The sequence below is a fragment of the Haliotis cracherodii genome, unplaced genomic scaffold, assembly GCF_022045235.1.
Source record: "Haliotis cracherodii isolate W230 unplaced genomic scaffold, xgHalCrac1.p SCAF_1, whole genome shotgun sequence".
NCBI classification, from domain to species: Eukaryota; Metazoa; Mollusca; class Gastropoda; order Lepetellida; family Haliotidae; genus Haliotis; species Haliotis cracherodii.
The window spans coordinates 33,231,250-33,257,224 of NW_027266264.1; the positions used below are offsets into that span (position 1 = coordinate 33,231,250).

Sequence of the window (25,975 nt, forward strand, 5' to 3'; positions counted from 1 at the left end):
GGCTTATCAATGATATTGAATGCATTCATGTAAAGCAAATATATGGCAGCTGGCTGCGTCTATAGCTGTCTATCAACTCCACAATGTGAAAAGTAGCTCACTGCAAAAAGGCAAACTGTCATGTTAATTTCCCAACATCAACACAGCAGCTATTGTCCTTCTTGAATACCATACCATCAGAATATACAGCAATCACTCAACTACAACATCTCTTATCAACTCTCTTGAGATAAATAAGATTTCATATTACGGTATGCTAACTTCTTTTAAATGTTAAATAATGATGTGGTAAAAGTTTGCAAAAAATTAGTAAATAAACAACATATTAAAACACATAACATTCAATTTTGGTAAATCATTTATCAAAACATCAAAGTCATTTCAATTACATTTTTTTCAATACTGAGATGATAAAACAGTCAAACATTAATCATGAACTTCTATGATCAAACACACTCCCTAGTACATAAAAAGTATGAGGTATGATATGAACCTGTTTTGGGGGACAAATAACGCCAACGTCAAGAAATAATGAAAACCTTTTGACATAGTTATAAATATCAAACAGAATTGTTCATATGACCTCAAATGACATTTTGTTTCAAGTTCTGGACTTTCAACAACAGCAGTTGAAAGGTAATGCTAAAATATATGTCAAAAAGGCACATTTTGTGGGCATTTTTATGAGGGCTTTTCCAATACTTGGACATGAGCAAGTTTTTGACTTCCTAAAAGATGAAAGCAAAGTCGGTATAATATGGTGAAAAATTCATCTTTAACCACGGACTTACTCCTATTAATATATTTTCCAATAATTTGAAAAATTGCCTTTTTTGTTCATCTTGGCCTTTGTTCTGATATGATCATGTCAAAAGTAAAAATCTTGCAAGTGATTGAAAGAAAAAAAGGTTAGTTTTCAACCTTATTAACACTTCCCATTATTTTCAAAACAAAATGTTAAAGATTTTATCAACTTAAAAAAAAAATTTCAAGTAGGCTTCTATCATAACTGAACCATGAACAAATATTTGATGGCCTGGTCTAGCAAGACTATAGCTGCTATGAAGAGGTGCTAGGTTAATTGCATGCTACACAAGTTAGGTATGTGTGTGTACCCGCTCTTCAATAAGCAGTTCGTTCTCAGCATGCCCCCCAGAACGGGGGGTGGGGGTTCGAAGGCCTTGGGAACAAGGAGAATCACTCCTGTCCCTTTTACCCTCAGATCGAGATCGGGTACGGCGCTTATAGGGGGCGTCCTTCTCCCGCGGACTCCCTGTGATCAGGGGCAGGAGAGCCTCGTCTACTGCATGGCGATTCCTTTCACCCTGGTGTCCCACAATACTCAGTTATTTTGTGAAATATGTACATTGAACAAAAGGTTAGAACATATATCATACATTTAGAAAAACATACGGATTGGTTTCAAGTAACTTGTATCACGTGTCATTGGTTTTCATCCTCGACTAGCGAGAGTAGTATTCCTCCAAAACATAAACTGCCAGGCAAAAGAAAGTAAACACCCATGTTAGATGGTAGCAAAAATGAAACAAACAAGAAATTAGGGCTGGGATGAGTCCAAATTAAATACCCAGGTACCCGACCCCTATTACCTGACCCTACCCGGGTACCCGACCCCTATTACCTGACCCTACCCGGGTACCCACTGTAGGTCTCTAGAGTTGGTACAAAATGTCTGATTGGGAATTGTTTTACTGCAGCCCTGGTAATAACTATTTACATGTTCGTATCAAACAATCAGATCATGTGTACACTAAAGATGACTGAAGCTTTATCTTTACTCAAACATATACAAGTCAAAAGGAATGTGTGCATCGTCAGAAAGAAATGCGAACATTAGCGACTTGTAGTGTTACCACTGAGCTATTGTGATTTTTTGTCATTAAACAATTTATCACGTGACTAACCATGGTTCTGGGTAGTACTGTGGGTACGCGGGTCCTACTCAGGACCCATCCGACCCGAGTACCCGAGTTACCCGTCCCAGCCCTACAAGAAGTGGTTATTCAGTGGAGTATAATTGATACGGGTATCAACGTTGTGTCTTTGTGTTTCGTCCATTTGTCCAGTGTTTTGGCAAACTGTTTTCAGTCTAGCAACGTTTTTAATAACATTTGTATGGTTTTGTTCAAATCTAAATTTCAAGTATATGCTTTCTTTTGCCTGGCATTTTATGAATCATAAATACATATTCACTGCCATAGCATCCTTTGGGAAGCGCATCGCTTCTAGTACATGTCCCTTGTGACACCTATTGCAAGACACATTTCATGAAACATATTTCAAACATTAGCATGATACATATTATCAGACATTATTATGGATACATGTTTTAGGACACCTATTTTGCAACACCTCTCCTGCGACACCTACCCTGACTCTCTGCACCAGCTCAATCTTGGCTATCTCCTCCAGTTTCTGTCGGATGGCCACTTGGCGATGTCGCTCCAGGTCCAGGGTCTTGTGGACAATGGCCTGAGCCAGTAGATCCTTCACATGCTTCTTGTGTTCTTTGCGCGCTATGTTTAAGCGGTAGCTTGTCTCCGTAACAATCTGCCCTCGTCGGGTGATCTGGAGGAATAAATACATTCAATTATTGTGACAAAGTCACTCTGGTAAAATTTGTATATCACCCAGAAACCTTCTTAAACCAAACCCAGTTTTATCTGGAAACTACTTTTATTCGAAAATATATTTTCCTCGGAAAAATATCATCAATATTAATTGAATTGCACTGCATTTAAAATTTTAATGAGATGGACATTTCTGAAAGATCATATCAAAATGTGTCACTTGAACAGAAAAAAATATTATGTTATACATATTTTAAACTTCTATTTCTTTGACCATGTTTACAAAATTCCCTCAGCATTTATATCAACAAAGCAATTATTCTAATTATAGGAAGAAATATGATATTAACGATGAAAATGATGTTTAATGTCTCAAAATAAATAAAAGGACTACGAACCAGCCCTGATTTCCGCAGATGTCCGCGCATCTTGGTGTTGGCGAAGTAGCCAGCCAGGTGCTTGTCACTTAGGCTGTTGTAAGCCGAGAGTTGACTGAAACACAATGTCATGCACACTTTAAATAATGAAAGTAGGACATGGACACACTTAAATTTAAATGTTGAATGATAAGTCTTTGTATTGTTTTACATTCCTAATATAAACAGATGAGGACAATATTGTTGCACTAAAATTTCAATTTGAAAAAAAGTAGAAAAACATACTTTTCTGATTAAAATATGAAATAACTCTCTTTATCAAGGTAAAGATTAAGACTTGCACAGCATGTGTGTGGCTCTTGTACATTTTCCACCAAAATATTTTTTTTGAAATGTCAGAACCTTTTGTTTTTTAAATACTAAGCAAGGTTCGTGGTTGAAATAAGAAAATAAACTTTGAAAACAAATCTTAGTAATGCCTGTAAAGTATTGTCAGTGGATGAAATAAAGAAACAATTTAAAAGAAAGAAAGTTTTTTTAATACCGTATTTGACGTAATAAGCGCCTAGGGTGTAAGGGTTCATAATACACAATAAGTCTTGTGTACATTGATCAATAGGAAGGGGTGCTAATTGGGATTGTTCAATAGCCAATATATAAGCAAATATTGCAGTGGGCGCTTGTTAGAGCGGTGTGCTTACTACGCCGAATATGGTAATAGTCAAGGGGTTACCTTTCTCCCTAACTGACCTCCTTTGAAGTTTATGTTACTGAAATTAATTGTGGTGGGAAAGACATAAAGACTTCTCACAATTTAATACTAATTGTACATCAGTGTAAAACAAGTAGATGAATAAAGTCTGTATGTTGTAATAAGTTTGTGAAATTTAAGTGATCACAAACATAATTCTACCATGAATTTGGATAATACTCAATTCTGATTGGTCATTGAGAGGTTTCAAATAACAGTAACCACCTCTGATCAAAACAGCTGATTTGACAGCCATATACACAGCGGAAGCTATATTTATAAAAAATTCTTTCTCAATAATTGTCAACAGGCATTTTGAAATAATAAAATGTACAATAGTAGGTGACAAAATGCAGTGTTGTACTTGCTGCAATTTTCAAAGAATTTTTGACAATACATTTTAGGCAGAAAATACAACAGAAATTGACCAATGGAAAAAAAATATTGCAAGTTTTGGGGATGTCAATGGGCTTGAAATTTTGTGAGTCTCTATATTTGACCTAGATAGCCAAACCTTGCCTCTGGTTTTCAATCATAATAATTGGTGTACTTAAAGATGTATGGTTTGGGAACAAAAGGGTTAAAAATAACCACACAATATTCTGTAATGAACACTATGACACAGCATGTGAAGGCTGATGCAAAATCCAAAAACGTGTGAATTGTAGCGGTGTATAAACAACCATTGAATGTTGAATAAAAGCATAGCATTACATGTAGCTAAAATTTGGAACCTAGGCAGTCAACGTATAGCTGATACTGTTTGAAAAAAGGTAAAATTATTGCACATAAAAAAATTCTTACTTTGTACATATAAATATCTAGAATTATGTTATATTAACTTGGGAAATTCAGATATGTACATTGGTTGGGAGTTATAATATAAACAGCTTTCCATCTGTCAACTGTCAAAGTGTTTGTTTGTTGTTGTTTAATGCCACACTCAGCAATATTCCAGCTCAATGACGATGGTCTGTAAAGAATCGAGTCTGGACCAGACAATCCATTGATTGATATCATCATGCATCAACCAAGTCAGTGGGGTGCCAAAGAAAATAGATAGATCTTAATTGTGCACCCCCCCCCCCCCACCCCCCCCACCCCCTTCCCCTTTTAAAAAAAGCTGTATCCGCCCATGAGTCGTGAAAACTTATACATATGAAATTTCTCTACCAATTTAAATACGAAACTGTACAAAGACGTAAGTTATATTATGTAACAGTAAGCAGGGTTACCCCAAAGGAGACATTTATAAGGACATAAACCTGTAGAAGCTTTATAAGTGTTTGATCTGTAGAATAAGCAGAGCACTGTGATCCTGTAGTTTTACGGCAAAATCTCCCACTGTTTGACTTGTTCGGGCAAATCATAACATTAGATCTATCTGTCATTGAAGTAGGTCGTGAGACCAACGCCTACGGTTGAATTAATCATCAATTCATTCTTTATCTGGACGTAATTTAAGTGTGTTTCTGATTATTGTCAGCTGTTTTATATTCCGTTCTTTTATTTGTCGCCAGTTTTTTGGAACAGTGGGTGGTGTTTGTGATTACACCCGCCATTGCGTCGCTACATTCCGCTCTCGCAGATATTTAACCGGTAGAGGACGGAGATATTTCTACCGAATGAACAGTTTGGGTCTCTTACCTTGCATCTACGTGGCTCATCTTGCCGTTTTGTGTCCTGGATGAAAGAAGGTTACGAAACTGAAATATAGGCACTTAGATCCTGTCACCTAAATGGTATCCATCTTGAACATAAAATCACCCTTATCCATAAAATATTCAGAGCAATCAATGAGGTTTGTCTTGAACCATAACACCTGCGTTGTCCGGGAGAATCACGTGACCAAGCTTTGTCGTCAACAACAAGCAGTAAAACTGGGTGCCCGTAAATCTCGTGTCGGCGAGTAAGGGCGTATTTCACGGGTGCGCAACCGTACAAAAAGTATAGTTCGGACAGGTGCCTGTTACATATTCAATGCACTGAACATGCGCTGTACTCGAGTATAATGCCATGTTAGAAAATTCATTGCGTCAATGTGGCTCGCAACATTTGAAAAAGTAATTCATATCGATATGGAAATGTATCATACGTCCCGTTGTGGTAAACATGCACAGTTTGGGGAGGGTCGTGATAAATAGAAAGTAGGGGGTCCGCCTATGATCAATGATATAAACAGGTGTTTATTGTCTTGTCTACAAGTAATTATAACTGACAGCAATATATGTTTATTTCTTATGAGTTCGGGGGCACGGGTGGCCCAGTCGTCTAAGGCGCCGCGATTCGCTGTGCAGAGTTGCGTCCCTTGGGCACGCCAGAAACCTATGGTTGTGGGTTCGAATCCCGGTTCGCCCCAATTATGTTTCTAGGTTTGTCAGCACCATACCCGTGCTCGTGGTTTTCACCGAAGTGGTAAACGTCTGAGACCTGAATCACTTCGGGCTTTCCTCGAACATCAAGCTGACACGCCTTGATATTACTGGAATACTGTTAAAAGCGACGTTAAACCCAACTTACTCACTCCTATGAGTTCAGTTATAAATAAAACAAATTTATATTATCAGTAAATATAGAGGTTAAAACACACTCAAAATACTACATTGAGTCCACAAGTTCCCTTGATATGACCAGAGGTGGGGGTGTATTTTATTACGCTTCACGTGACTTGATTAGAATAATGTGCAATTGTAGCAGTTGAGTTTCATCTCTTGGAGACACGTATGAATACAGTGAGTGAGTGAGTTTGGTTTAACGCCGCTTTTAACAGTAACAGTTGAAACCCACGAGCACGGGTATGGTGCTGACAAACCTAGAAACATAATTAGTGCGAACAGGGATTCGAACTCACTATCATAGGTTTCTGGCGTACCCAAGGGACGCAACTCTGCACAGCGAATGGCGGCGCCTTAGACGACTTGGCCTAACCTAGCACGGGGTAAACTGGCGCCTGTACAAACCCGGAGTCTCAGAATCTCTGTTTATACCTTAATCGGCAATCCCTACAGTGTAGATTGCGCTTGATCTCACACAAGCGATATCTCCTGTTGGAGCCAGTTTTGGATGATAAATAGAGAATCTCACCAGAGTTGATAAAAGAGGAAAAATTCCGAGGCTTGCCGAGGATTTTTGCCACTTTTATCAACGAGTGTTAACTGCTAACAGCTTCAGTAACAGAGCCATTAGTGATGTCATTTGATTGTGACGTCATAGAAACCAGTGATGTCACAATGGTCTGCAAGGCATTGTGATGTAATTTCATTGCGGCGATATCTACAGTGTAGATATCGCTTGATCTCATCCAAGCGATATCTCCTGTGGGAGCCAGTTTTGGATGATAAATGTTATTCAGTACCTCAGCTCCTAATTGTAATAAAGACGCTGTTCTTCCACATAACTAATACCTACTTGGTATCCTACAGGACATCTTATCTTTGAAAATAACGGTTGGGATCATGGGGTTATAAATTCATTTCTTACCCCAGTCTTCATTTAAGTAACTTACACAAAAACACACATCCACAGATTACTGTCTACAAACCGTTGCAGGAATGAGTAATGGTTAAATAGACATTATCCAAGTTTACAACAGTTCCTTCAATTTTCGATTACATAACAAAAAAAACTCGGTATACTTTCTTTTGCCCCTCAATTCATATTTCTTTTCTCAATTGTGAATTATAATGAGTATAAAGATATGATATGACTGAGAGAGAGAGAGAGAGAGAGAGAGAGAGAGAGAGTGTGTGTGTGTGTGTGTGTGTGTGTGTGTGTGTGTGTGTGTGTGTGTGTGTGTGTCTGCTTGTACTAATCCGCACTAATGCCGATTTTATAGAGCTAGCTCACTGAGATACTGGATTGTCTGGTTCAAAAAATTGCTACCTCATGATATTTTCAACTGAAAATAAAACATAGGATAAAATCAACTAAGTACACTGAAAAGTATAGTTTCTTTTGCCCTGAGTATAATTATAGAGAAAAGAGCGTAACTAAATCGAAATTTGATACTGTAAAATGTCTCCATATTGTCTATGACAATGAATAATTAAAAAATACAGAAATGTATTATGAAAATATGCATATTGAGTACCAAGGCAACATGAGTGCGTTACCGACCCAATATATGTGCTCGCCGACGGGGCGAGTTGATTGGTTTGTCATGCCCCAACAAAGCTCCCCACAGCGATAATCTAGGTCACATTACTTGCTTATGCTCCGTTGGTGGAAGTTGTGACAGAAATGGCAGCTGAATCAAGTCAACGCAAGGAACAGAAGGGGGAGTCTGCGTTGGTGAAAACCTATCTAGTTGCTTACAATGTCTCTCAGATGCTCGGGTAAATATGTTATTTATTTGTATCTATTACCCACGTACATCTAGACTTTGGACAGCATTGAGGAGGCATGTTGTCCAGATTTCGATCAACCGTTTTCGCATCTGAGACTTCATACTTAAGTAAAAGAAGATATTCGCTTTAATGGCGACTGTATTCATCAGTATAAAAATAATCTTTCTGTAAAATTGTGTGATGTAACTGAAATTCCATGTTCGAACAATACTCCATAATATCTAGATATATTTTTTGAGTGTATGAATTTGTAAAATATTATTTTTCATTTTACAATCTGATGATATATGTGTTTATTATCCAAAACTTGTGAGAGATCAAACAATATCTACAGCATGCCTTGGAGCTTTAATACATGTTTTATTGACTTGTTTTGTTATATTTAATATCAAAAGAGAAAGGTTAAGGTTTTCCAGTACTACACTGGAAGTACCAGTACTGTACTAGGCTAGGACGAGTCCAAATTTACTACCTGGGTACCCAACCCCCCTATTACCCGTCCCTACCCAGGTACCCACTGTATGTCCCAAGAGATGGATACAAGATGTCCGATTGGGAATTGTTTAACCAGAGCCCTGGCAAAAAGTATTTAGGTACACTATAAAATGTTCTGGTCATGCCTACCATGGAGATGATTGAAGCTTTTTCTTTATTCAAAAATATGCATTAATAATCAGAAAGAAATGCGAACATTTGTGACTGGTAGTGTATTCATGGAGTGCGATATAATCTTTGTTGTTAAACAATATATGATGTAGTAGTGGGGCGATGCACCGATGCATCGGCGGATCACAATGTTTTACTTCTCGATACAAGTATCGATCAGAATCTCACTTAAGTATAGATTCTTACCTTAAATGTATTCTATAATATTTGTTACACCAAACACTAATTACTACTGAAAATGACTGGTGAAAATGTCAATATTTTTATCCATTGTGCCATACTTGACACTGCCAACTGTAAATCGCTAGTGTGCCAGGTATTTGGCCATCCTGTCTATGAAAAGGATGGCTTACGCACCATTGATAAGAGCACATGCAAGTATCTTGATACAAATAGGATAGAGAGCAAGGTAATGTGATACGTATCCGATCTCACAATTGGAATGATTGGTGTATCGTCCCAGGCCTAATATCACGTAACCCGAATTACCCGTCTCAGAAACATTTTCCGTCCGTATCCCCTTCTTCCAATGTTGCCTGGATTAGGACAATCTTATCCTAACCCTAACCCAACATTAGAATTAAATATTGCTTATATGAATCACTTGGGTAAACAGCTAACCCTAAGGTATGCTAAAGTATACTGTGATTATGACAGTGCATCCAAAAATGTTTTTCTCAGCCGCTGTCAATACTTATGGCCGTTTGGCAGACTTGATTCTAATGCATAGATCCTGCTGGCACTCTTAACCAATATCTGTTAATTATTCAGGTGGTTGATTCTGTTTGTGATTGCCGTTTCTCATGCGGTGTCGGGGAATGTACATGGACTGTACAGAGCAGTGGAACCAATTCTGAAGATCTTTCAGACAGCTGCAGTTCTAGAGGTAACATGAACGTTTGTCAGAAGAACTTTTGGGGCAGAAACATAAAATGCTTTGTAATTCCACAAAATTTTCATTTTAAGAAAGGTTGTATTGTCTGTAAATAAGGGCCCTGGGTAATTGAGAGTCCGATAAATTTCACGAAGAGGGCAAGATAAAATATGTTATCATGACTGTCCAATAGATAACAGACATAGTTCAGACATTGATGAAATTAAGATTTTTTTCATAATAGTTATTTGGCAATGATATACCCCATCTTGTATTGTTTGTTTGTGGTTGAAAACCCTACTCCACAATATTCCAGCTATACGACAACTATCCATAAATAATTGCGTCTGGACAAGTATGTGGTGCTGAAGTCAAATTCTAACCTGGATCTACACTGCTTTGTTTTCAGTAAAAGCGTCTGTATAATCTAACTCCTTTTCTCACTCTCTGTTGCAGGTCCTGCATTGTGCTATTGGCTTCGTTAAGTCCAATGTAATGCTGACTGGCTTCCAGGTGTACTCAAGAGTCTTCTTGCTGTGGGGTGTCATCCATTCTTTTCCACCAGTAAGTCCTTTTCTGTGATTTTGACGCGACTCTGCTTGTCGTAAGAGGCGACTAACGGGATCGAGTAGTCAGACTTGCTGACTTGGTTGATGCATGTCATTGTATCCCAAATGCGTGGATTGATGCTCATGATGTCAATCACTGGATTGTCTAGGCCAGACTCGATTATTTACAGACCGCCGTCATATAGCTGGAATATTGCTGAATGAGGCGTTAAACAACAAACAAACAAACTGTGATTTTGACACGAAAAGCTGTATATAGGTCAATGACTTTGACCCAAGAAATGTAATAAGTCAGTGGCAAAATTCAATAAGTCAAATAAGCAAACAACAAAATTCTGTTCATACAGCCTTTAATCGCAATAAGATAAATGCTTGACTAAGTCACTATAGCTCCTGACACTGTTTCCCTGTGATACAGAAAGTATGATGCAAAGACACACACTGCGTGGTCTTGTTGTAGAGCTTCTGCCCTCAGAGCCTGAAGGTCCGGGGTTCGATCCCCGGCTGTGTCAGAGTGCAATGTAACCACTGTATTGATCTTGTAAAACTGAACATTTCTGTCTTGAAAAATTATCTATGAAGCTTAAAACTAAGTTCAGTGGTAGCTGGAAGCAAAATAGTACTTGCACATAAATAATTTGTAAACAAGTTAACTTATTTTATCTCAGTTTTGTTAGGTGTTATTGTGAATTGATGCCATGATTTCAGTACAAATGTCAGAGTTTCAGAACAATAAGTACAATCTCCATACAAATGTCAGTTTCAGTACAACTACCGTTTCAGTACAAATGTCACAAATTCAGTACAAATGTCACAAATTCAGTACAAAAATCACAAATTCAGTGCAAATATTTGAATTCAGTACAAATGTCACAAATTCAGTACAAATATTACAAATTCAGTGCAAATATTTGAATTCAGTACAAATATTACAGTTTCAGTACAAATGTCACAAATTCAGTACAAATGTCACAAATTCAGTACAAATATTACAGTTTCAGTACAAATGTCACAAATTCAGTACAAATGTTACAGTTTCAGTACAAATGTCACAAATTCAGTACAAATGTCACAAATTCAGTACAAATGTCACAAATTCAGTACAAATATTACAGTTTCAGTACAAATGTTACAGTTTTGTGTGATTGTGTTACAGGCTCAGAATGGCCATGGCGTTGCAGCTCTCATCTTTGCCTGGTCCATCACAGAGATTATTCGCTATGGATACTATTTCTTCAGCTTGTTGGGTCAGGTGCCCTATTTCCTGGTGTGGTGTAGGTAAGACAACGCTCTATTAAGTTGCATATGCTATCCAGTGTCAGAGATACAGATGTAACAATTTATCCAACTCATTGTCTGTCGTTATGAATACTTCACAGGTTTGCCTTGTCATCCTCAATTATCCAGGGTATCGTATCTCCACTCTATTAATATACCACTCAAAAGAAGTTAAAGAACACCCGATTCTTTCATATTACTATAGTTAATCTGTCTTGGCATGTGAGATTAACTATGGTAATATGAAAGAATTGGGTGTTCTTTAACTTCTTTTGAGTAGTATATATAGACCCTGGACCCAATCGCAGCCCTAGCTACGCTTTGAGACCGGTTTGAATGAATTGATGCTATATATAGACGTCCAATCAAATTACACTGCTCTTTCATGATAAATCAAGCAGTTTATCAACTTTGTGTGCAAATACAACCAGAATATCTTGTGGCATAAGGGCTTTCCCCCCTGTCTGTATAGTACCTTGGAAAACCTCTTTTCCAGCTAAAATATTATTTATAACAGTCTTTTGATTCTTTTGAATACATCAAGCGCTTGTTGATTTCAAGGTCATTTGCAAGAATATTCTGTGCCAAGTTAGTAAGGAGAGAGATGAGGCAGGTGGCCTCAATATGGTGGTTATTGATTTTAATAAAATGAGTAATTTCATAGCCTCATTTCATTACTAGACTGACCGTCTCTGTGATCTGGTGGCCGACTGTACGCCCGGAGTGCGGAAAGTCCAGGGTTTGATCCCCGGCCGCGTCAGACCAGAAGACATTAAAGGATGGTGCTTGTTGTTACCCTGTCTGTCGTTCGGCATTAAGGGGCTGAAACAAGGACTGTCGGCTCGGAGTCAGTATATTGTGTCTGAGTGGGGTATTCATGTCAGTGCGGCATGGTATCTCAGTGGGCTAGTACTATAAAATCTGCATTAGTCCGGACTAGTAGAGGCAGCCACACACACGTACATGTGCATTCACGTCGATGTAAAGGGTGCAATAATCTTGAACGTGATGTTAATACCTATTTCAGGGGGCACGGGTGGCCAAGTCGTCTAAGGCGCCGCGATTCGCTGTGCAGAGTTGCGTCCCCTGGACGTGCCAGAAACCTATGATTGTGGGTTCGAATCCCGGTTCGCCCCGATTATGTAACTAGGTTTGTCAGCACCAAACTCACTCACTCACTCACTAATACCTATTTCACCTCACTTCATTACTTGACTAAAATAGACATGTGTCTCTACTACACTGTATTTAGTCTGTGTGTAACCATGAGTGATGGAGAAATGCTGTGTATACAAACCTATTGAGTAAGTGGGCGAGTGATTCTGTTCAAAACTTGTCTCTGTTAACCCAGCAGTGAATGGGTACCCGGTGGGATGAGATGGCAATGTGACTGTTAACCTTCTAGCGCCTCACAGGCAGCTTGTCTCACTGTCTTGTTGTACTTTCAGATACACATTCTTCATCCTGCTGTATCCCATCGGAGTCACTGTAAGTTCATGGCCAGTAAAAGTCTTCAAAGTACTGTTGGAAATGAGAGAAAATGTTCTCTTTGCCCTTTAACATGTTTAAATAACTATAGCAGTGAAGACAGAATTTCATCTGTTGAAATATCGGATAACTACCGGTCAACCTACTTGGGGTTTCAGTATTTTTCATTGTTAATATATTCTATCTGCTTTTTCCCACAGAAAAAGTCTTAATCAATTTCTGAAACAGAATTTAAAATTATGCAGAAATGACCTTTTTTTAAATAATAATTTACACTTCATAAAGCATCTTATTAACAATAATAAGTAAATGTTATAAAATAATAGGTGTTTGTTATATAATTTTTTTTTAAAAGGCCATATATAGGTCCTGTTGTGTTGTGTCTCATGACTCCCATGTTGTGTTGTGTCTCATGACTCCCTGTTGTGCTGTCTCATGACTCCCATGTTGTGCTGTCTCATGACTCCCATGTTGTGTTGTGTCTCATGACTCCCATGTTGTGTTGTGTCTCATGGCTCCCATGTTGTGTTGTGTCTCATGACTCCCATGTTGTGTTGTATCTCATGACTCCCATGTTGTGTTGTATCTCATGACTCCCTGTTGTGCTGTCTCATGACTCCCATGTTGTGTTGTATCTCATGACTCCCATGTTGTGTTGTATCTCATGACTCCCATGTTGTGTTGTGTCTCATGACTCCCGTTTGTGTTGTGTCTCATGACTCCCCTGTTGTGTTGTGTCTCATGACTCCCCTGTTGTGTTGTGTCTCATGACTCCCTGTTGTGTTGTGTCTCATGACTCCCCTGTTGTGTTGTGTCTCATGACTCCCCTGTTGTGTTGTTTCTCATGACTCCCCTGTTGTGTCTCATGATTCCCCTGTTGTGTTGTGTCTCATGATTCCCCTGTTGTGTTGTGTCTCATGACTCCCCTGTTGTGTTTTTTCTCATGACTCCCCTGTTGTGTTTTGTCTCATGACTCCCCTGTTGTGTTGTGTCTCATGACTCCCATGTTGTGTTGTGTCTCATGACTCACATGTGGTCTCATGATTCCCCTGTTGTGTTGTGTCTCATGAATCCCATGTTGTGTTGTGTCTCATGACTCCCCTGTTGTGTTGTGTTGTGTCTCATGACTCCCCGTTGTGTTGTTTCTCATGACTCCCCTGTTGTGTTGCAACTGTATGACTCCCCTGTGTTGTGCAGGGAGAGCTGATGACGATCTGGACAGCCTTGCCCTATGCAGAGAAGCTGAAGCTGTACAGTTTTGAGCTGCCAAACACACTCAACATGTCCTTCAACTACTACTACTACCTCTGGTGCATCATCTTCGCCTACATCCCAGGTAACATGGCCTCCATGTGATAGCGATGTCTACAGCAGATCCTATAGTTAAAGCACTCTGAACAGACTGTCTTTATCATCATAATGATAGAGAAAACGAGATTATCAAATTCTTTGAAGGTGTTGTAAACTTCCATGTAGGATCAGGGCTATTATGGACCCAGTGGAAAGGCCAATATTTAAAGTTACAGAAAACATTGTATTCAAGGTATGAAAATTGTCAGACGTATTCAGATGGTTGACTACAAGCCTTTTAAAAGTGTTGCTTAAAAATGTTGGTCTTCTGGCATCTTTAAGAACATAAGTACAGCCAAAATGAGGGAAAAGAGGCAATTTTTCAAATTTCAAAATATACTAAAACAATGAGCAAGCCTGTGACCCAGCACTACTGTTTTACCATATGCATGTACTGTCTTAATCTGTGCCTCCTAAGAAAGCCAATTTGGGGCAAAGAATTGCCCATGTTCAAATATTAAAAACCGCCAAGATCTTGTTTAGGTCACCGGTAATTTCTACATTTATCCCCAAACACGCCCGAATTGAAATGAACAAAGTCTAGTTCTCACTCATATGAACATATCTGATAACTGTTTAAGTTTTGCTGATTTTTTTTAATTTTGCAGATTATGTAGGCCCTTATCTTATCCAGTCCTTTCCAGGATAGCTATTCTTTATATTTTATCATGGTTTATGTGCAGGTGACACAACCTCCCACCATATTAGGTCCTATGTAACCCCTACCATGTTAGGTCCTGTGTAACCCCCACCATGTTAGGTCCTGTGTAACCCTCACCATGTTAGGTCCTGTGTAACCCCCACCATGTTAGGTCCTGTGTAAGGTCCTGTGTAAGGTCCTGTGTAACCCCCGCCATGTTAGGTCCTGTGTAACCCCTACCATGTTAGGTCCTGTGTAACCCCCACCATGTTAGGTCCTGTGTAACCCCCACCATGTTAGGTCCTGTGTAAGGTCCTGTGTAAGGTCCTGTGTAACCCCCGCCATGTTAGGTCCTGTGTAACCCCTACCATGTTAGGTCCTGTGTAACCCCTACCATGTTAGGTCCTGTGTAACCCCCACCATGTTAGGTCCTGTGTAACCCCCACCATGTTAGGTCCTGTGTAACCCCTACCATGTTAGGTCCTGTGTAACCCCCACCATGTTAGGTCCTGTGTAACCCCCACCATGTTAGGTCCTGTGTAACTTCCACCATGTTAGGTCCTGTGTAACTTCCACCATGTTAGGTCCTGTGTAACCCCCACCATGTTAGGTCCTGTGTAACCCCCACCATGTTAGGTCCTGTGTAACCCCCACCATGTTAGGTCCTGTGTAACCCCCACCATGTTAGGTCCTGTGTAACCCCCACCATGTTAGGTCCTGTGTAACCCCCACCATGTTAGGTCCTGTGTAACCCCTACCATGTTAGGTCCTGTGTAACTTCCACCATGTTAGGTCCTGTGTAACTTCCACCATGTTAGGTCCTGTGTAACCCCCACCATGTTAGGTCCTGTTTAACCCCCACCATGTTAGGTCCTGTGTAACCCCTACCATGTTAGGTCCTGTGTAACCCCCACCATGTTAGGTCCTGTGTAACCCCTACCATGTTAGGTCCTGTGTAACCCCCACCATGTTAGGTCCTGTGTAACCCTCACCATGTTAGGTCCTGTGTAACCCCCGCCATGTTAGGTCCTGTGTAAACCCCGCCATGTTAGGTCCTGTGTAACCCTCACCATGTTAGGTCCTGTGTAACCCCCACCATGTTAGGTCCTGTGTAACCCCCGCCATGTTAGGTCTTGTGTAACCCCTACCATGTTAGGTCCTGTGTAACCCCTACCATGTTAGGTCCTGTGTAACCCCCACCATGTTAGGTCCTGTGTAACCCCCGCCATGTTAGGTCCTGTGTAACCCCTACCATGTTAGGTCCTGTGTAACCCCCACCATGTTAGATCCTGTGTAACCCCCACCATGTTAGATCCTGTGTAACCCTCACCATCTTAGGTCCTGTGTAACATGTGCTTCTCCCCACAGTGTTCCCCCAGCTGTACATGCACATGCTGACACAGAGGAAGAAGATCATCGGGCGCCGACCAAAGAGTGACTAGCCTGCTGCTTCACTGATCCTGCAAACTTATTGATATCAACCCTTTTATTCTTATACGATACCCCACTGCATAAATACCCCTTAGAAGAAGAGACTTTCTGATCAACCAATCAGCATTGAGAATTTAAAATTTTGGGTACCAATTAGCGAAACATCTAATTTCTGTACATTCAAAATAAGAGTTGATTGGCTGGTTCCATAATGTAAATGATAAAGGCTACATCATTACGGTCCTACCTCATGAATGTACATCAAATCACTTGAGCACATGAAAAGATTTGGAGAACATCTGTAGACAGCCAATTGACGGTACACATGCTCTGAAAATCCTGCAGTTGGACGAAATCAGTACAGATGTCACCATTTTTAAGAAGTGAATGTTGATTTCCATACACTATGGACTATGCATAGAACTCTATAATTCCAGCCTAGTTCAGCAAGGGTTGAAACTGGACTTTTATAGTCAGTTAAATCCCTTGCCTTGGGAAGATGGACCCGAGAGGGAGTTTCATCAAAGGAATATTTGTGTTGTGTGGGTTTTTTCTATTGTTACAATTGAAGCTGCCAAAATAAAATGGTTACAAAGGGAGACAGCTGAGAGGGGTTTTCAGGAGAGGTGAACCAATATCAGGAATTTAGCTAGGGATTAGAATTGGGAATTTCGTAAAAGGCCTTACTTTTTTAATTTCAGAGATGTTTTAACATTGCATTCAATGTAGAACCTAAGTATTCAAGACTCCTTTGTAAAACATGGGTTGTATCATGATTAAACGTCCCTGACAGGAGAAAGTCTATTTGGTTACAGGGCTCCAAATTATATCCTGTGAAGCAGAAGGGAAGGGAAAGTTTTAATTAAAATTTTGGTACTTTTAGTCAGTTTATGTAGATTTGATACCGAAAATCAACCTTTAAAAATGACTGGAGAAATCAGTGAATATTATCATGTTTCTGTAGCCTATTCAGCATGGTGATGCAGACTTCAGGGTAATATTATTTTATGATCAAATTTACACATTCCGATTGTCATCGCAATTCACCAAAAGGAACATGCATGTTTTTTTCAAGATATTTTGTTTGCTGATACAAGATAGGGCACATCTCTCACCTGATCCAGGGCTAGATGTAAGGTACTTGATTTTACTTGCACCAGGTGCATGTTGACATGAAAACCTCATTGCACCAGATAGACCAGGTTGCACCCTGGTCCTATATATTTATCAATATTGAAACATGTACTCTCAATCTTGAAGTACTCACAGTTTGATGATGTCAAGCCCCCGAATTACACATAACAAAGGGATTAGTGATGTAATATGGTAAATAAAGCTAAGAGGTATTGAGTGTGTTAAAAGTTCTCAAAGTTCAAAGTCTTGTGTGGACAAATTTGAGGATTTTGACATATACGTGGTTGCATTTTTCAATAGTAGGTTGCACTGGTGCATGTTTTATATAGCTTAATCGAGCCCTGCTGATGCTGTACATAATTTTAAAGGTTGTCGTTTCTAAACAAGGAACAAAACATGTTATCGTTTGTGTTGTGTGGATTATCGGTGTTCTTGCTCTGTAGATTATTGTTGGATTAGGCCAGTTACAAAATATTACCGTTCCTCAAGTCATTTTTCAAAACTGTCCATGTTGTAGGATTCTATTATTAATTGTATTAGTAGGTTACCAAATAAAAAAAAGTAAACTTTATTCTGTTGTACCTTGTGACCTCTTTAGGCACCATTCCCTGCATTTAAAAATATGAAGAGACAGACACAAAGTCAAGGTGACCATGTCGAGGTTGCCTGGGTAAATCTGAGACGCTGAATGCCATGACAAGAAAACACGATCCAATGCAAAAATATATATACTAATAAGATATACAAAATAAATATATTGCAAATTCATATTTGTAATTGATTGTTGTGGCTGCATCTATTGATCTCATATCTGCATTAGTATTTCAGTGTGGAGCTGGTTGTGGAGCATGTTTGATTTATCCTCGATACCAAAGTCGATATGTTCCATATAATTCTAACTAGTTCCAAAACCTGTTCGGGGCAGTCGAGTAGCCTAGTGGTTAAAGCTTTCTCTCGTCACGCAGAAGACCCGGGTTCAATTCCTGACATTGGTACAATGTGTGAAGCCCATTTCTGGTGTCCTCTGCCGTGATATTGCTGGAATATCGCTCAAAGCTGTGTAAAACCTCACTCACTCACTCACTCACTCACTCAAGCCACGTCATTCTATTGTGTGATTGATAGTTTTTCACAAGGTTTATGTGGAATTGTATGGAACATGCAGACCACAGTTTCGCTGATGTATGTATTTATTACCGGAATTAAATAACTCAACATAATCATGAACATAATTAGTATTAAATATAACTAGAGCACTATTGAGTTATCTCCCTTGTCTTCTCAAAAGTAACCCCTTACAATGCCCTACTTCCATAAACCACCAGATGGCGCTTGTGCCATGCTACAGTAACACTGTGATGTTCAGTGAAGGCACTGTGCTAGAGCTTCCCACACCCAGTTACAAGATTAATTTATGACATTCATGATTATGTCACCTTAAACAAATTTAACATCTAATCAGTTTATAGCAGCTATGGTCAGATTTGTACAAAACAAACCTTAGCGGTACGACTGTCGTAAGTCTGTGTTAAGGTATGGGAGTTACAATCACCTTAGCGCTAAGATCGCTTTGTACAACGGCACTCAGTTCTATTAGAATAACAAATTTGTTGTTTATGAATGGTAAAATAGATTTTGCAAGATTGATCTGAGTGAATGAACAATCAAGAATTGGCTTGAACCATGTGTTATTTGTATTTGCATTGATCAACTATGAAAGAGAACATGAGAACAGCATCTTCTTGTTACTGTGATTTGTTTTTGCTAGTGCTGTGTTAGTAAGACTTGTGGAGTTAACCATAGTATAGAACGAGATAACAATGTTGTACAATATTTTATTGTAACCACTTTGTTATATTTTTACAATAAAAACATTTTCTTCTGGGTGTCTTATTATTTCACACAGATACTTATAAAGACGATTCAGATGACGAACATTATGATGCCTTCTATAAAAGAATGCATCACCAGGTTATTCATTGATATGTTTATTATGTTTAGGAGGAGAAACTGTGAAAGATCTTTATTAAAGATGGGTCTCTGCCGGTTACACGATATTCAATAGATGTTTTAATATAATTAATGATGGATTGAAAACTTAAAGCCAGAAATACACTGAACACTTTTTATAATTAGATAATGTAATAACAATACAATAACAGTGCGTTTTTGTTGACATGTAATTTGTTGGCTTACGTGCCAGCTGCAATGTATTTGCTTTGGGAAAAATTGTGCATGCAGCTAAATTGTGACAACAGAGCAAGACAACTGTGACCTAGCTGAATTAGTGAGTGTGGTTGGTGCTCGCACTGTCAGGCAGGTGACCAGCAGGGGAGACAACTCTGCTGTGACCTGGCTGAATTAGTGAGTGTGGTTGGTGATCGCACGGTCAGACAGGTGACCAGCAGGGGAGACAACTCTGCTGTGACCTGGCTGAAGTAGTGTGTTATACCTAGAATGTGTGGTTGATGATCACACTATTAGTCAGGTGACACTCAGGGGAGGCAACGCTGCTGTGACCTGGCTGAGATTAGTGTGTTATACCGTGATTGTGTGGTTGATGATCACACTTTATTTGTATTAGTCAGGTGGCCAACAGGGGAGAGAACTCTGCTGTGACCTGGCTGAATTAGTGTGCTATACCCAGATTGTGTGGTTGATGATTACACTATTAGTCAGGTGGCCAACAGGGGAGATAACTCTACTGTGACCTGGCTGAATTAGTGTTTTGTATCCTGATCGTGTGGTTGATGATAACACTATTAGTCAGGTACCAACAGGGGAGGCAACTCTGCTATGACCTGGCTGAATTAGTGTGTTGTATCCTGATCGTGTGGTTGATGTTTACACTATTAGTCAGGTGACCAACAGGGGAGAGAACTCTGCTATGACCTGGCTGAGATTAGTGTGTTATACCCTGATTGTGTGGTTCATGATCACACTTTATTTTTATTAGTCAGGTGGCCAACAGGGGAGAGAACTCTGCTGTGACCTGGCTTAGATCAGGCTGTTGTCATACTCTCATTATGTGGTTTGTGCTCACATTATTCAGGTGATTACCAGGGGAGACAACTGTGCTGTAACCTGACTGAATTAGTGTGCTATCCAGGCAGTTGAGCCAAACGGAAGACTAAAACAATGAACCTATTTCATCACTAACTCACTGATTCATGATGCCGGCACCAAAGTACTTTTCAACAAAAAAGAACAGAATCATAGCAATCAGATTAGATACTATTCCCTGCATAACTTCTAAGTGTAGGAGACCTGTGGAGGAACAAAGGCCATACACCATCAGATAGTGGAAGTGGACGTCATCATTTGCATACTCTTAGGGCTGGGACCAGTACAAATTTACTACCCAGGTACCCAACCCCATATTACCCGACCCTAGCCAGGTACCCGCTGTAGGTCTCAAGTTGTACCAGAGTCCTGGCAAAAGGGTCCATGAAGATCCGGGGTAGAATAGGTCTTTCGCAACCCATGCTTGCTGTAAAAGGCGACTATGCTTGTCGTATGAGGCGACTAATGGGTTCGGGTGTTCAGGTTCGCTGACTTGGTTGATGCATGTCTTCGATCCCAACTGCGTGGATCGATGTTCATGTTATCAATCACTGGATTGTCTGGTCCAGACTCGATTATTTACAGACCCCCGTCGTGTAGCTGGAATATTGCTGAGTGCTGCGTCAAACAACAAACCAACCAACCTGGCAAAAGCTGCTTAGATACACACATGAAATAATTTGGTCATTCATTGACAGAGGCTTTGTCTTTACTCAAACAAATAAAAGTGATCCTTTGTTTAGCCTTTGTGGCTATAAGTCATTCATTATTATGATTTGGTTTACGGATCTGCCGACCCAAATCAGGAATGTGGGAACAAATTTAATCAAGTCTTTGAAAGGCATTTAGAAGTGATACACATAAGGAAGAGAATTTCTGGATGTCAACTTCTTTGTTATGATGAACACAACGTTTTGGAGGACATGCTTACTCCTTCATCAAGTGAATGAATGATATGTACAGTAGTTTGGAGTTTAACGACCGCTTCAGCCTCTGGCTATGTTGCAGTCGGGGTGGGAAGAAAGGTGGAGGGTTGAGAGAGACGAGAGTTTGTCAGTAGAGAGCTGATAAAAGTCTTAATCTACCATGAATGATATGAGACAGAGGGCTGTTATATGTCCACCTGAGAACAAGAATAATAAGATAACAAAAGGTGGTAACTGAACCAGGGAAGTCAATAGATAATTTGCGCTGATAGGCGATTAGCACCAAACAATGGAGGCCAAAGCTGAACGTAATTCGAGCTGATAGTTATGGACAAATGGAAGCCAGGACTAAATTATCACTGATAGGTAAATGGCAATACACAATGGGCAAACGGGAGGCCGGGGGTAATAGCACTGATAGGTAAACGGGAGGCCGGGGGTAATAGCACTGATAGGTAAACGGGAGGCCGGGGGTAATAGCACTGATAGGTAAAGGAATAGAAATAGCAATGGGCAAATAGAAGCCAGCTAGATAATTAACACCGACAAAGATCAAAGCAATAAGTCCCATGCACTAGGCAGGTATGTTCAAAGGTCATGGCTGTCTGGTGTCTCCTGATGTCAATGGCTTCTTGTAGTTTTCTCTGTCACCAGTTGTTGTTGGTAGACAGGACTTTGGTGGCTTCCCACGTGATGTACTGGTCTTCGTTCTTGAGGATGTGTTCGGAAATAGCGGATTTCAGGTCTAGTTTGTGGACAGAGGTCTGATGTTCTTTGAGTCTGGTGTTCAAGGTTTCTTCAATGCATGGTTGCCACAGTTGCAGGGGATCTGGTATATACGTCCTCGGGGGTTGGGACTTACACTGCTTGTGCCTCTGTCATTGGCTTGTAGATGGGACTTGCCTCCAGAAAAGGTGGCATCTATGTTGGTTTTGCTCTTGATGAGGTCGGAAAATCTGCGTGACAGGGCCTTGGTAGGGTATGGTGATTCTGATGGACGACGGGGCTGATTTGGGTCTGGGATCAGAGTTCTTGAGGGTCTTGCGGATGGTTTGGGAGACTAGGGTGGCAGGGTAACTGTTGAGGGACGTGAAGGTTTTCTTGAGGTGGTCCAATTCACTGTTGAGGGCATAAGGGTGTCAAATGGATTTTGGCACGTCGGTTGAGGGTGGCAATGATGACTTCTTTTATCTGGGGATGGTGGCAGGAGTTGTAGTGGATGTACGGGTCTGTGTGGTCTGGGCTTGCGGTACACTGATGTTCTTAGTATATCATTTGTGGTTGGGGTGGGGTGGGGTGGGGGGTCGACACGTCTAGGAATTGAAGGTGTTGATTGGTTTCGGTCTCCATGGTGAACTGGATACTCTGGTGCTGAGCGTTGAGATGTTTTGGGAGCTCTGTGGGGTCGTTCTGGTGGGCTATGGTGGTCAATGTGTTTTCCGGTACCAGGTTGTATTATTTCTAGTGCCGTTTTATGGGTTTCAATGAAGTGCTACCTAACTGACCCATCACTCCACTTGGGATGTTTGAACTAGTCATTAAGAAATCTCATTCAAACAATTATGATAATTCAGCGTTAGAAATTGGCACTAGTCCTATAGTCCTTGCCAAACTGCCCAATGGTAAAGGTATCATAAGGACTCGTAGAAATTTGCCCTTTTTAAGGGTTTAGCTATATGTTATCATTATAAGGAATAGTGGACGAAAACTGTTAGTTTCTAACCCTGATAATTGTTTTGTAATCTTCTGGATTTAGGTATTGTATTTTAGCTTAATTGACTACCACATCACTTTAGTTTTCACATATGTACTATCATGCTATAACACTTATACTTGGTTTTCATATAATAATTAGATCCACAGCAAGTGCTTTTATAAGTTATCATGGTGTAACATTTGTACAAATTTTCATATTATTTCAATTATGGAACAGCAAGTAATACAAATTAATCCAGGAAAATGCAGATACAAAATATTAGTTGTTTCAGTTATAGCTTTTTAGATAGATACTAGCCTAAGGTAACGAGAATCTATCTCCCAGACATACGAGAATAGCATTCAGCAAATACTTCAATATAGCTCATACAAGCTCGTCTATTGTGATACCATAATCTCTTTCCAAGCAACCAACAAGATTAGTGCCAGTCCAACAGGATTAGGAATTCCCCTCTGTCTAGCCATCCATTAACCGTAGTAGGACACACCCCATTGTGTATCAACAAACCATTCATATTCCTTTTATTGTTCTAGTTTTACAGAAGCAAATTTTAGGCAGAAGGAGTTTTACGCTCAACCCAAGCATACCTTTCACCCACGGCCCAGAGGGCTGTACCGACTCTGCAGCACCCACAGCTATAGTTAAGAAATTGTTCATTGTTAATTGTTCTCGTAAAAAAAAATGTAATTAGTCTCCCGTGACTCCGGCTCTTTGCTAACTAATTCCCCCAAGAAACCCAGGACACCATTTGTAAGTTTTTGAACATCAGAACAGTACCATACTTACCGTGTTCGACGTAATAAGCGCCCAGGGCGCTCTCACAGTTAGAACGAGGGGGCTCTTAATAGAATGTTATTTTGGTGAAAATAAAAACAGAGTTGAAAGATAAATTTTGTGGTTTATGCTGACAGCCTGAAATGTTTATATACGACAGACATATTTTTCCAGAATTTAATTGCGTATTATACGCGAATAAATAAATGTTTTGTACATTGATCAATCGGAAGGGGTGCTAATTGAGATTGTTCACCAGCAAATATATTAGTAAATATCGCCGTGGGCGCTTATTAGAGCAGGGCGCTTATTGCGTCGAATACGGTATTTGGTGGCGAGTCCTGGTATGACAGACTTCTTAGTCCGTCCTTTCCTGTACCTCTTTGCAGCAAGGGATATATGGTTCACAATACTGTAGGAAGCGTCAATTTCTTATTAAAATGATAGACAAAATTGCTATACAAGAAAACACTTTATTGTAACTATCAAATTATTTACGGTGCGGGGTACTGATTGTGTCGTTGGCTGACCCAAGATATTGGTAATACGGTTCAGGCACCAGTTGTCCCGGCTGTGTTATATTAGAATCCCGATAACGCAATGAGGAGAATTTTGCGAAGAAGATGAACAAGAAGCATGCAATGTGAACTGGGTTTTATTTACGTCAATCGGCACTATTTCAGCACTTTATCACGTGTGTATAGCCTTTAAACCTAGTGGCTTATGTTGAAGGGCACTACCCACGTGTGGCTATAGATAATGGAGTTAGACAACCAGGGGTTGATATCATGAGCAATGTCCCACGTCTGGGTTCGCTGATACGTACGTAATCAACCAAATCAGCAAGCCTGGCCACCCCGTCCAAATCTAGCCGCCAGTATCGACTAGTTAGCAATTCTAATAGTGTACAAACAAAATTCTATTCCTTTCAAGTTTGGTTGGATATGTATAAAAGAGTTAATGTTGATTTATAAACAGAAGCAAAAGATGACCAAGGAAAAATCTTGAGGTGTCTTATCCTTAGCGCAGCTAGGGTTAAGCCAGGTTGTCGTGGGCACCAAGACAACAACCACTACCACTATGTGCTGACCTTGCACATGGTGTTTTTTGTATGTATATATCTACCTGCATACAGTAAAAATGTATATACCGCAAGCTATGGTGTCCAAATTGTCACTTCCTACCGAGAACCATACGCCGACGCCTTGCATATACGAGTATGCAAATAACGTTGTTAGTACTTACATGTAGCTATAAAGAAAACCTAATCAAAATAATGATCCACTGATTTATGAACCAATCAGTTATATCGATATTGTTAATCTAGCTAAGGCTATGAATTACAATTACTGAAAAGATTACATTTTCCTGAAAAGTGACCAACAAAAACAAAACATACTAAATTCATTTAGTGGTCATCTAATTTTTTAGAGTGATACTAATATGCGTAATATGCGATTTTCATAATGTAGTACATTGGACATTTTGTCTCCTTCAGGAAATAAGTACCTACACAAGGATAAATGGTATACATTAGGGAGAACCACGTTCTTTTGTACGCTCATGAGTGAACATGTTCTGTCCTACGCCCAATAAATGACAGGTGAATGAATGTGACGCGCTGCAAGGATGAACTATTCTGTTTCAATAGAAACGAAATATTAATACAAAACATAATCTGTACCATGGTTTCAGCAATATATACAAATGTGGACTTGGCTTAAACTTGTTTGGCTAGTTAATTGGCAGTTCTGACTTTAGTCTGTCATACAAAGACACATATCCAATACAGCCCATTTACGTCTGTAGTATTTGGCAAGTCTAGGTTACAGCAGTACCTGAAAATGAAGCGAGTCTCCGGGCTCCTTTTGATTATATGTCATAACTATAATTAACAACTGTTTTTATCTCTCAAATATATTCATTTCAGAGAATAGATGTTAGTCTATCCTGGCTATACTTTGATGCACATAAGATCAAATAAGGCAATTTTTTTAAAC

The 25,975-nt window shown here is 39.7% G+C and overlaps 2 protein-coding genes across 2 annotated transcripts in view; one reads left to right on the forward strand and one right to left on the reverse strand.

Moving 5' to 3' along the window:
- LOC139476116 (glutamate-rich protein 3-like) overlaps positions 1-5,562 on the reverse strand; it is a 53,043-nt gene extending 47,481 nt beyond the window's left edge. The window contains exons 1-4 of the mRNA XM_071259383.1: positions 5,367-5,562; positions 2,990-3,083; positions 2,392-2,589; positions 1,116-1,325 (exon numbers count right to left, since the gene is read on the reverse strand). Of these exons, the coding sequence (XP_071115484.1) occupies positions 1,116-1,325; positions 2,392-2,589; positions 2,990-3,083; positions 5,367-5,386 (522 nt within the window). The 5' untranslated portion in view covers positions 5,387-5,562. The remainder of the gene's footprint in view (positions 1-1,115; positions 1,326-2,391; positions 2,590-2,989; positions 3,084-5,366) is intronic.
- Positions 5,563-7,914: 2,352 nt separating this feature from the next.
- LOC139463672 (very-long-chain (3R)-3-hydroxyacyl-CoA dehydratase 2-like) lies at positions 7,915-19,358 on the forward strand. The gene is made up of 7 exons (XM_071244932.1): positions 7,915-8,053; positions 9,503-9,617; positions 10,062-10,169; positions 11,331-11,452; positions 12,901-12,940; positions 14,138-14,276; positions 16,299-19,358. The coding sequence occupies exons 1-7, from the start codon at positions 7,959-7,961 to the stop codon at positions 16,370-16,372; spliced, it is 693 nt and encodes a 230-aa protein (XP_071101033.1). The 5' UTR covers positions 7,915-7,958; the 3' UTR covers positions 16,373-19,358.
- Positions 19,359-25,975: the final 6,617 nt, after the last annotated feature.

Excerpts from the sequence above, each read along its gene's own strand:
- LOC139463672 (XM_071244932.1), top strand. The coding sequence starts at position 7,959 with ATGGCAGCTGAATCAAGTCAACGCAAGGAACAGAAGGGGGAGTCTGCG. Across the intron at positions 9,618-10,061 it reads AGACAGCTGCAGTTCTAGAG|GTCCTGCATTGTGCTATTGG; the intron begins GTAACATGAACG and ends TCTCTGTTGCAG. Across the intron at positions 11,453-12,900 it reads TATTTCCTGGTGTGGTGTAG|ATACACATTCTTCATCCTGC; the intron begins GTAAGACAACGC and ends TTGTACTTTCAG.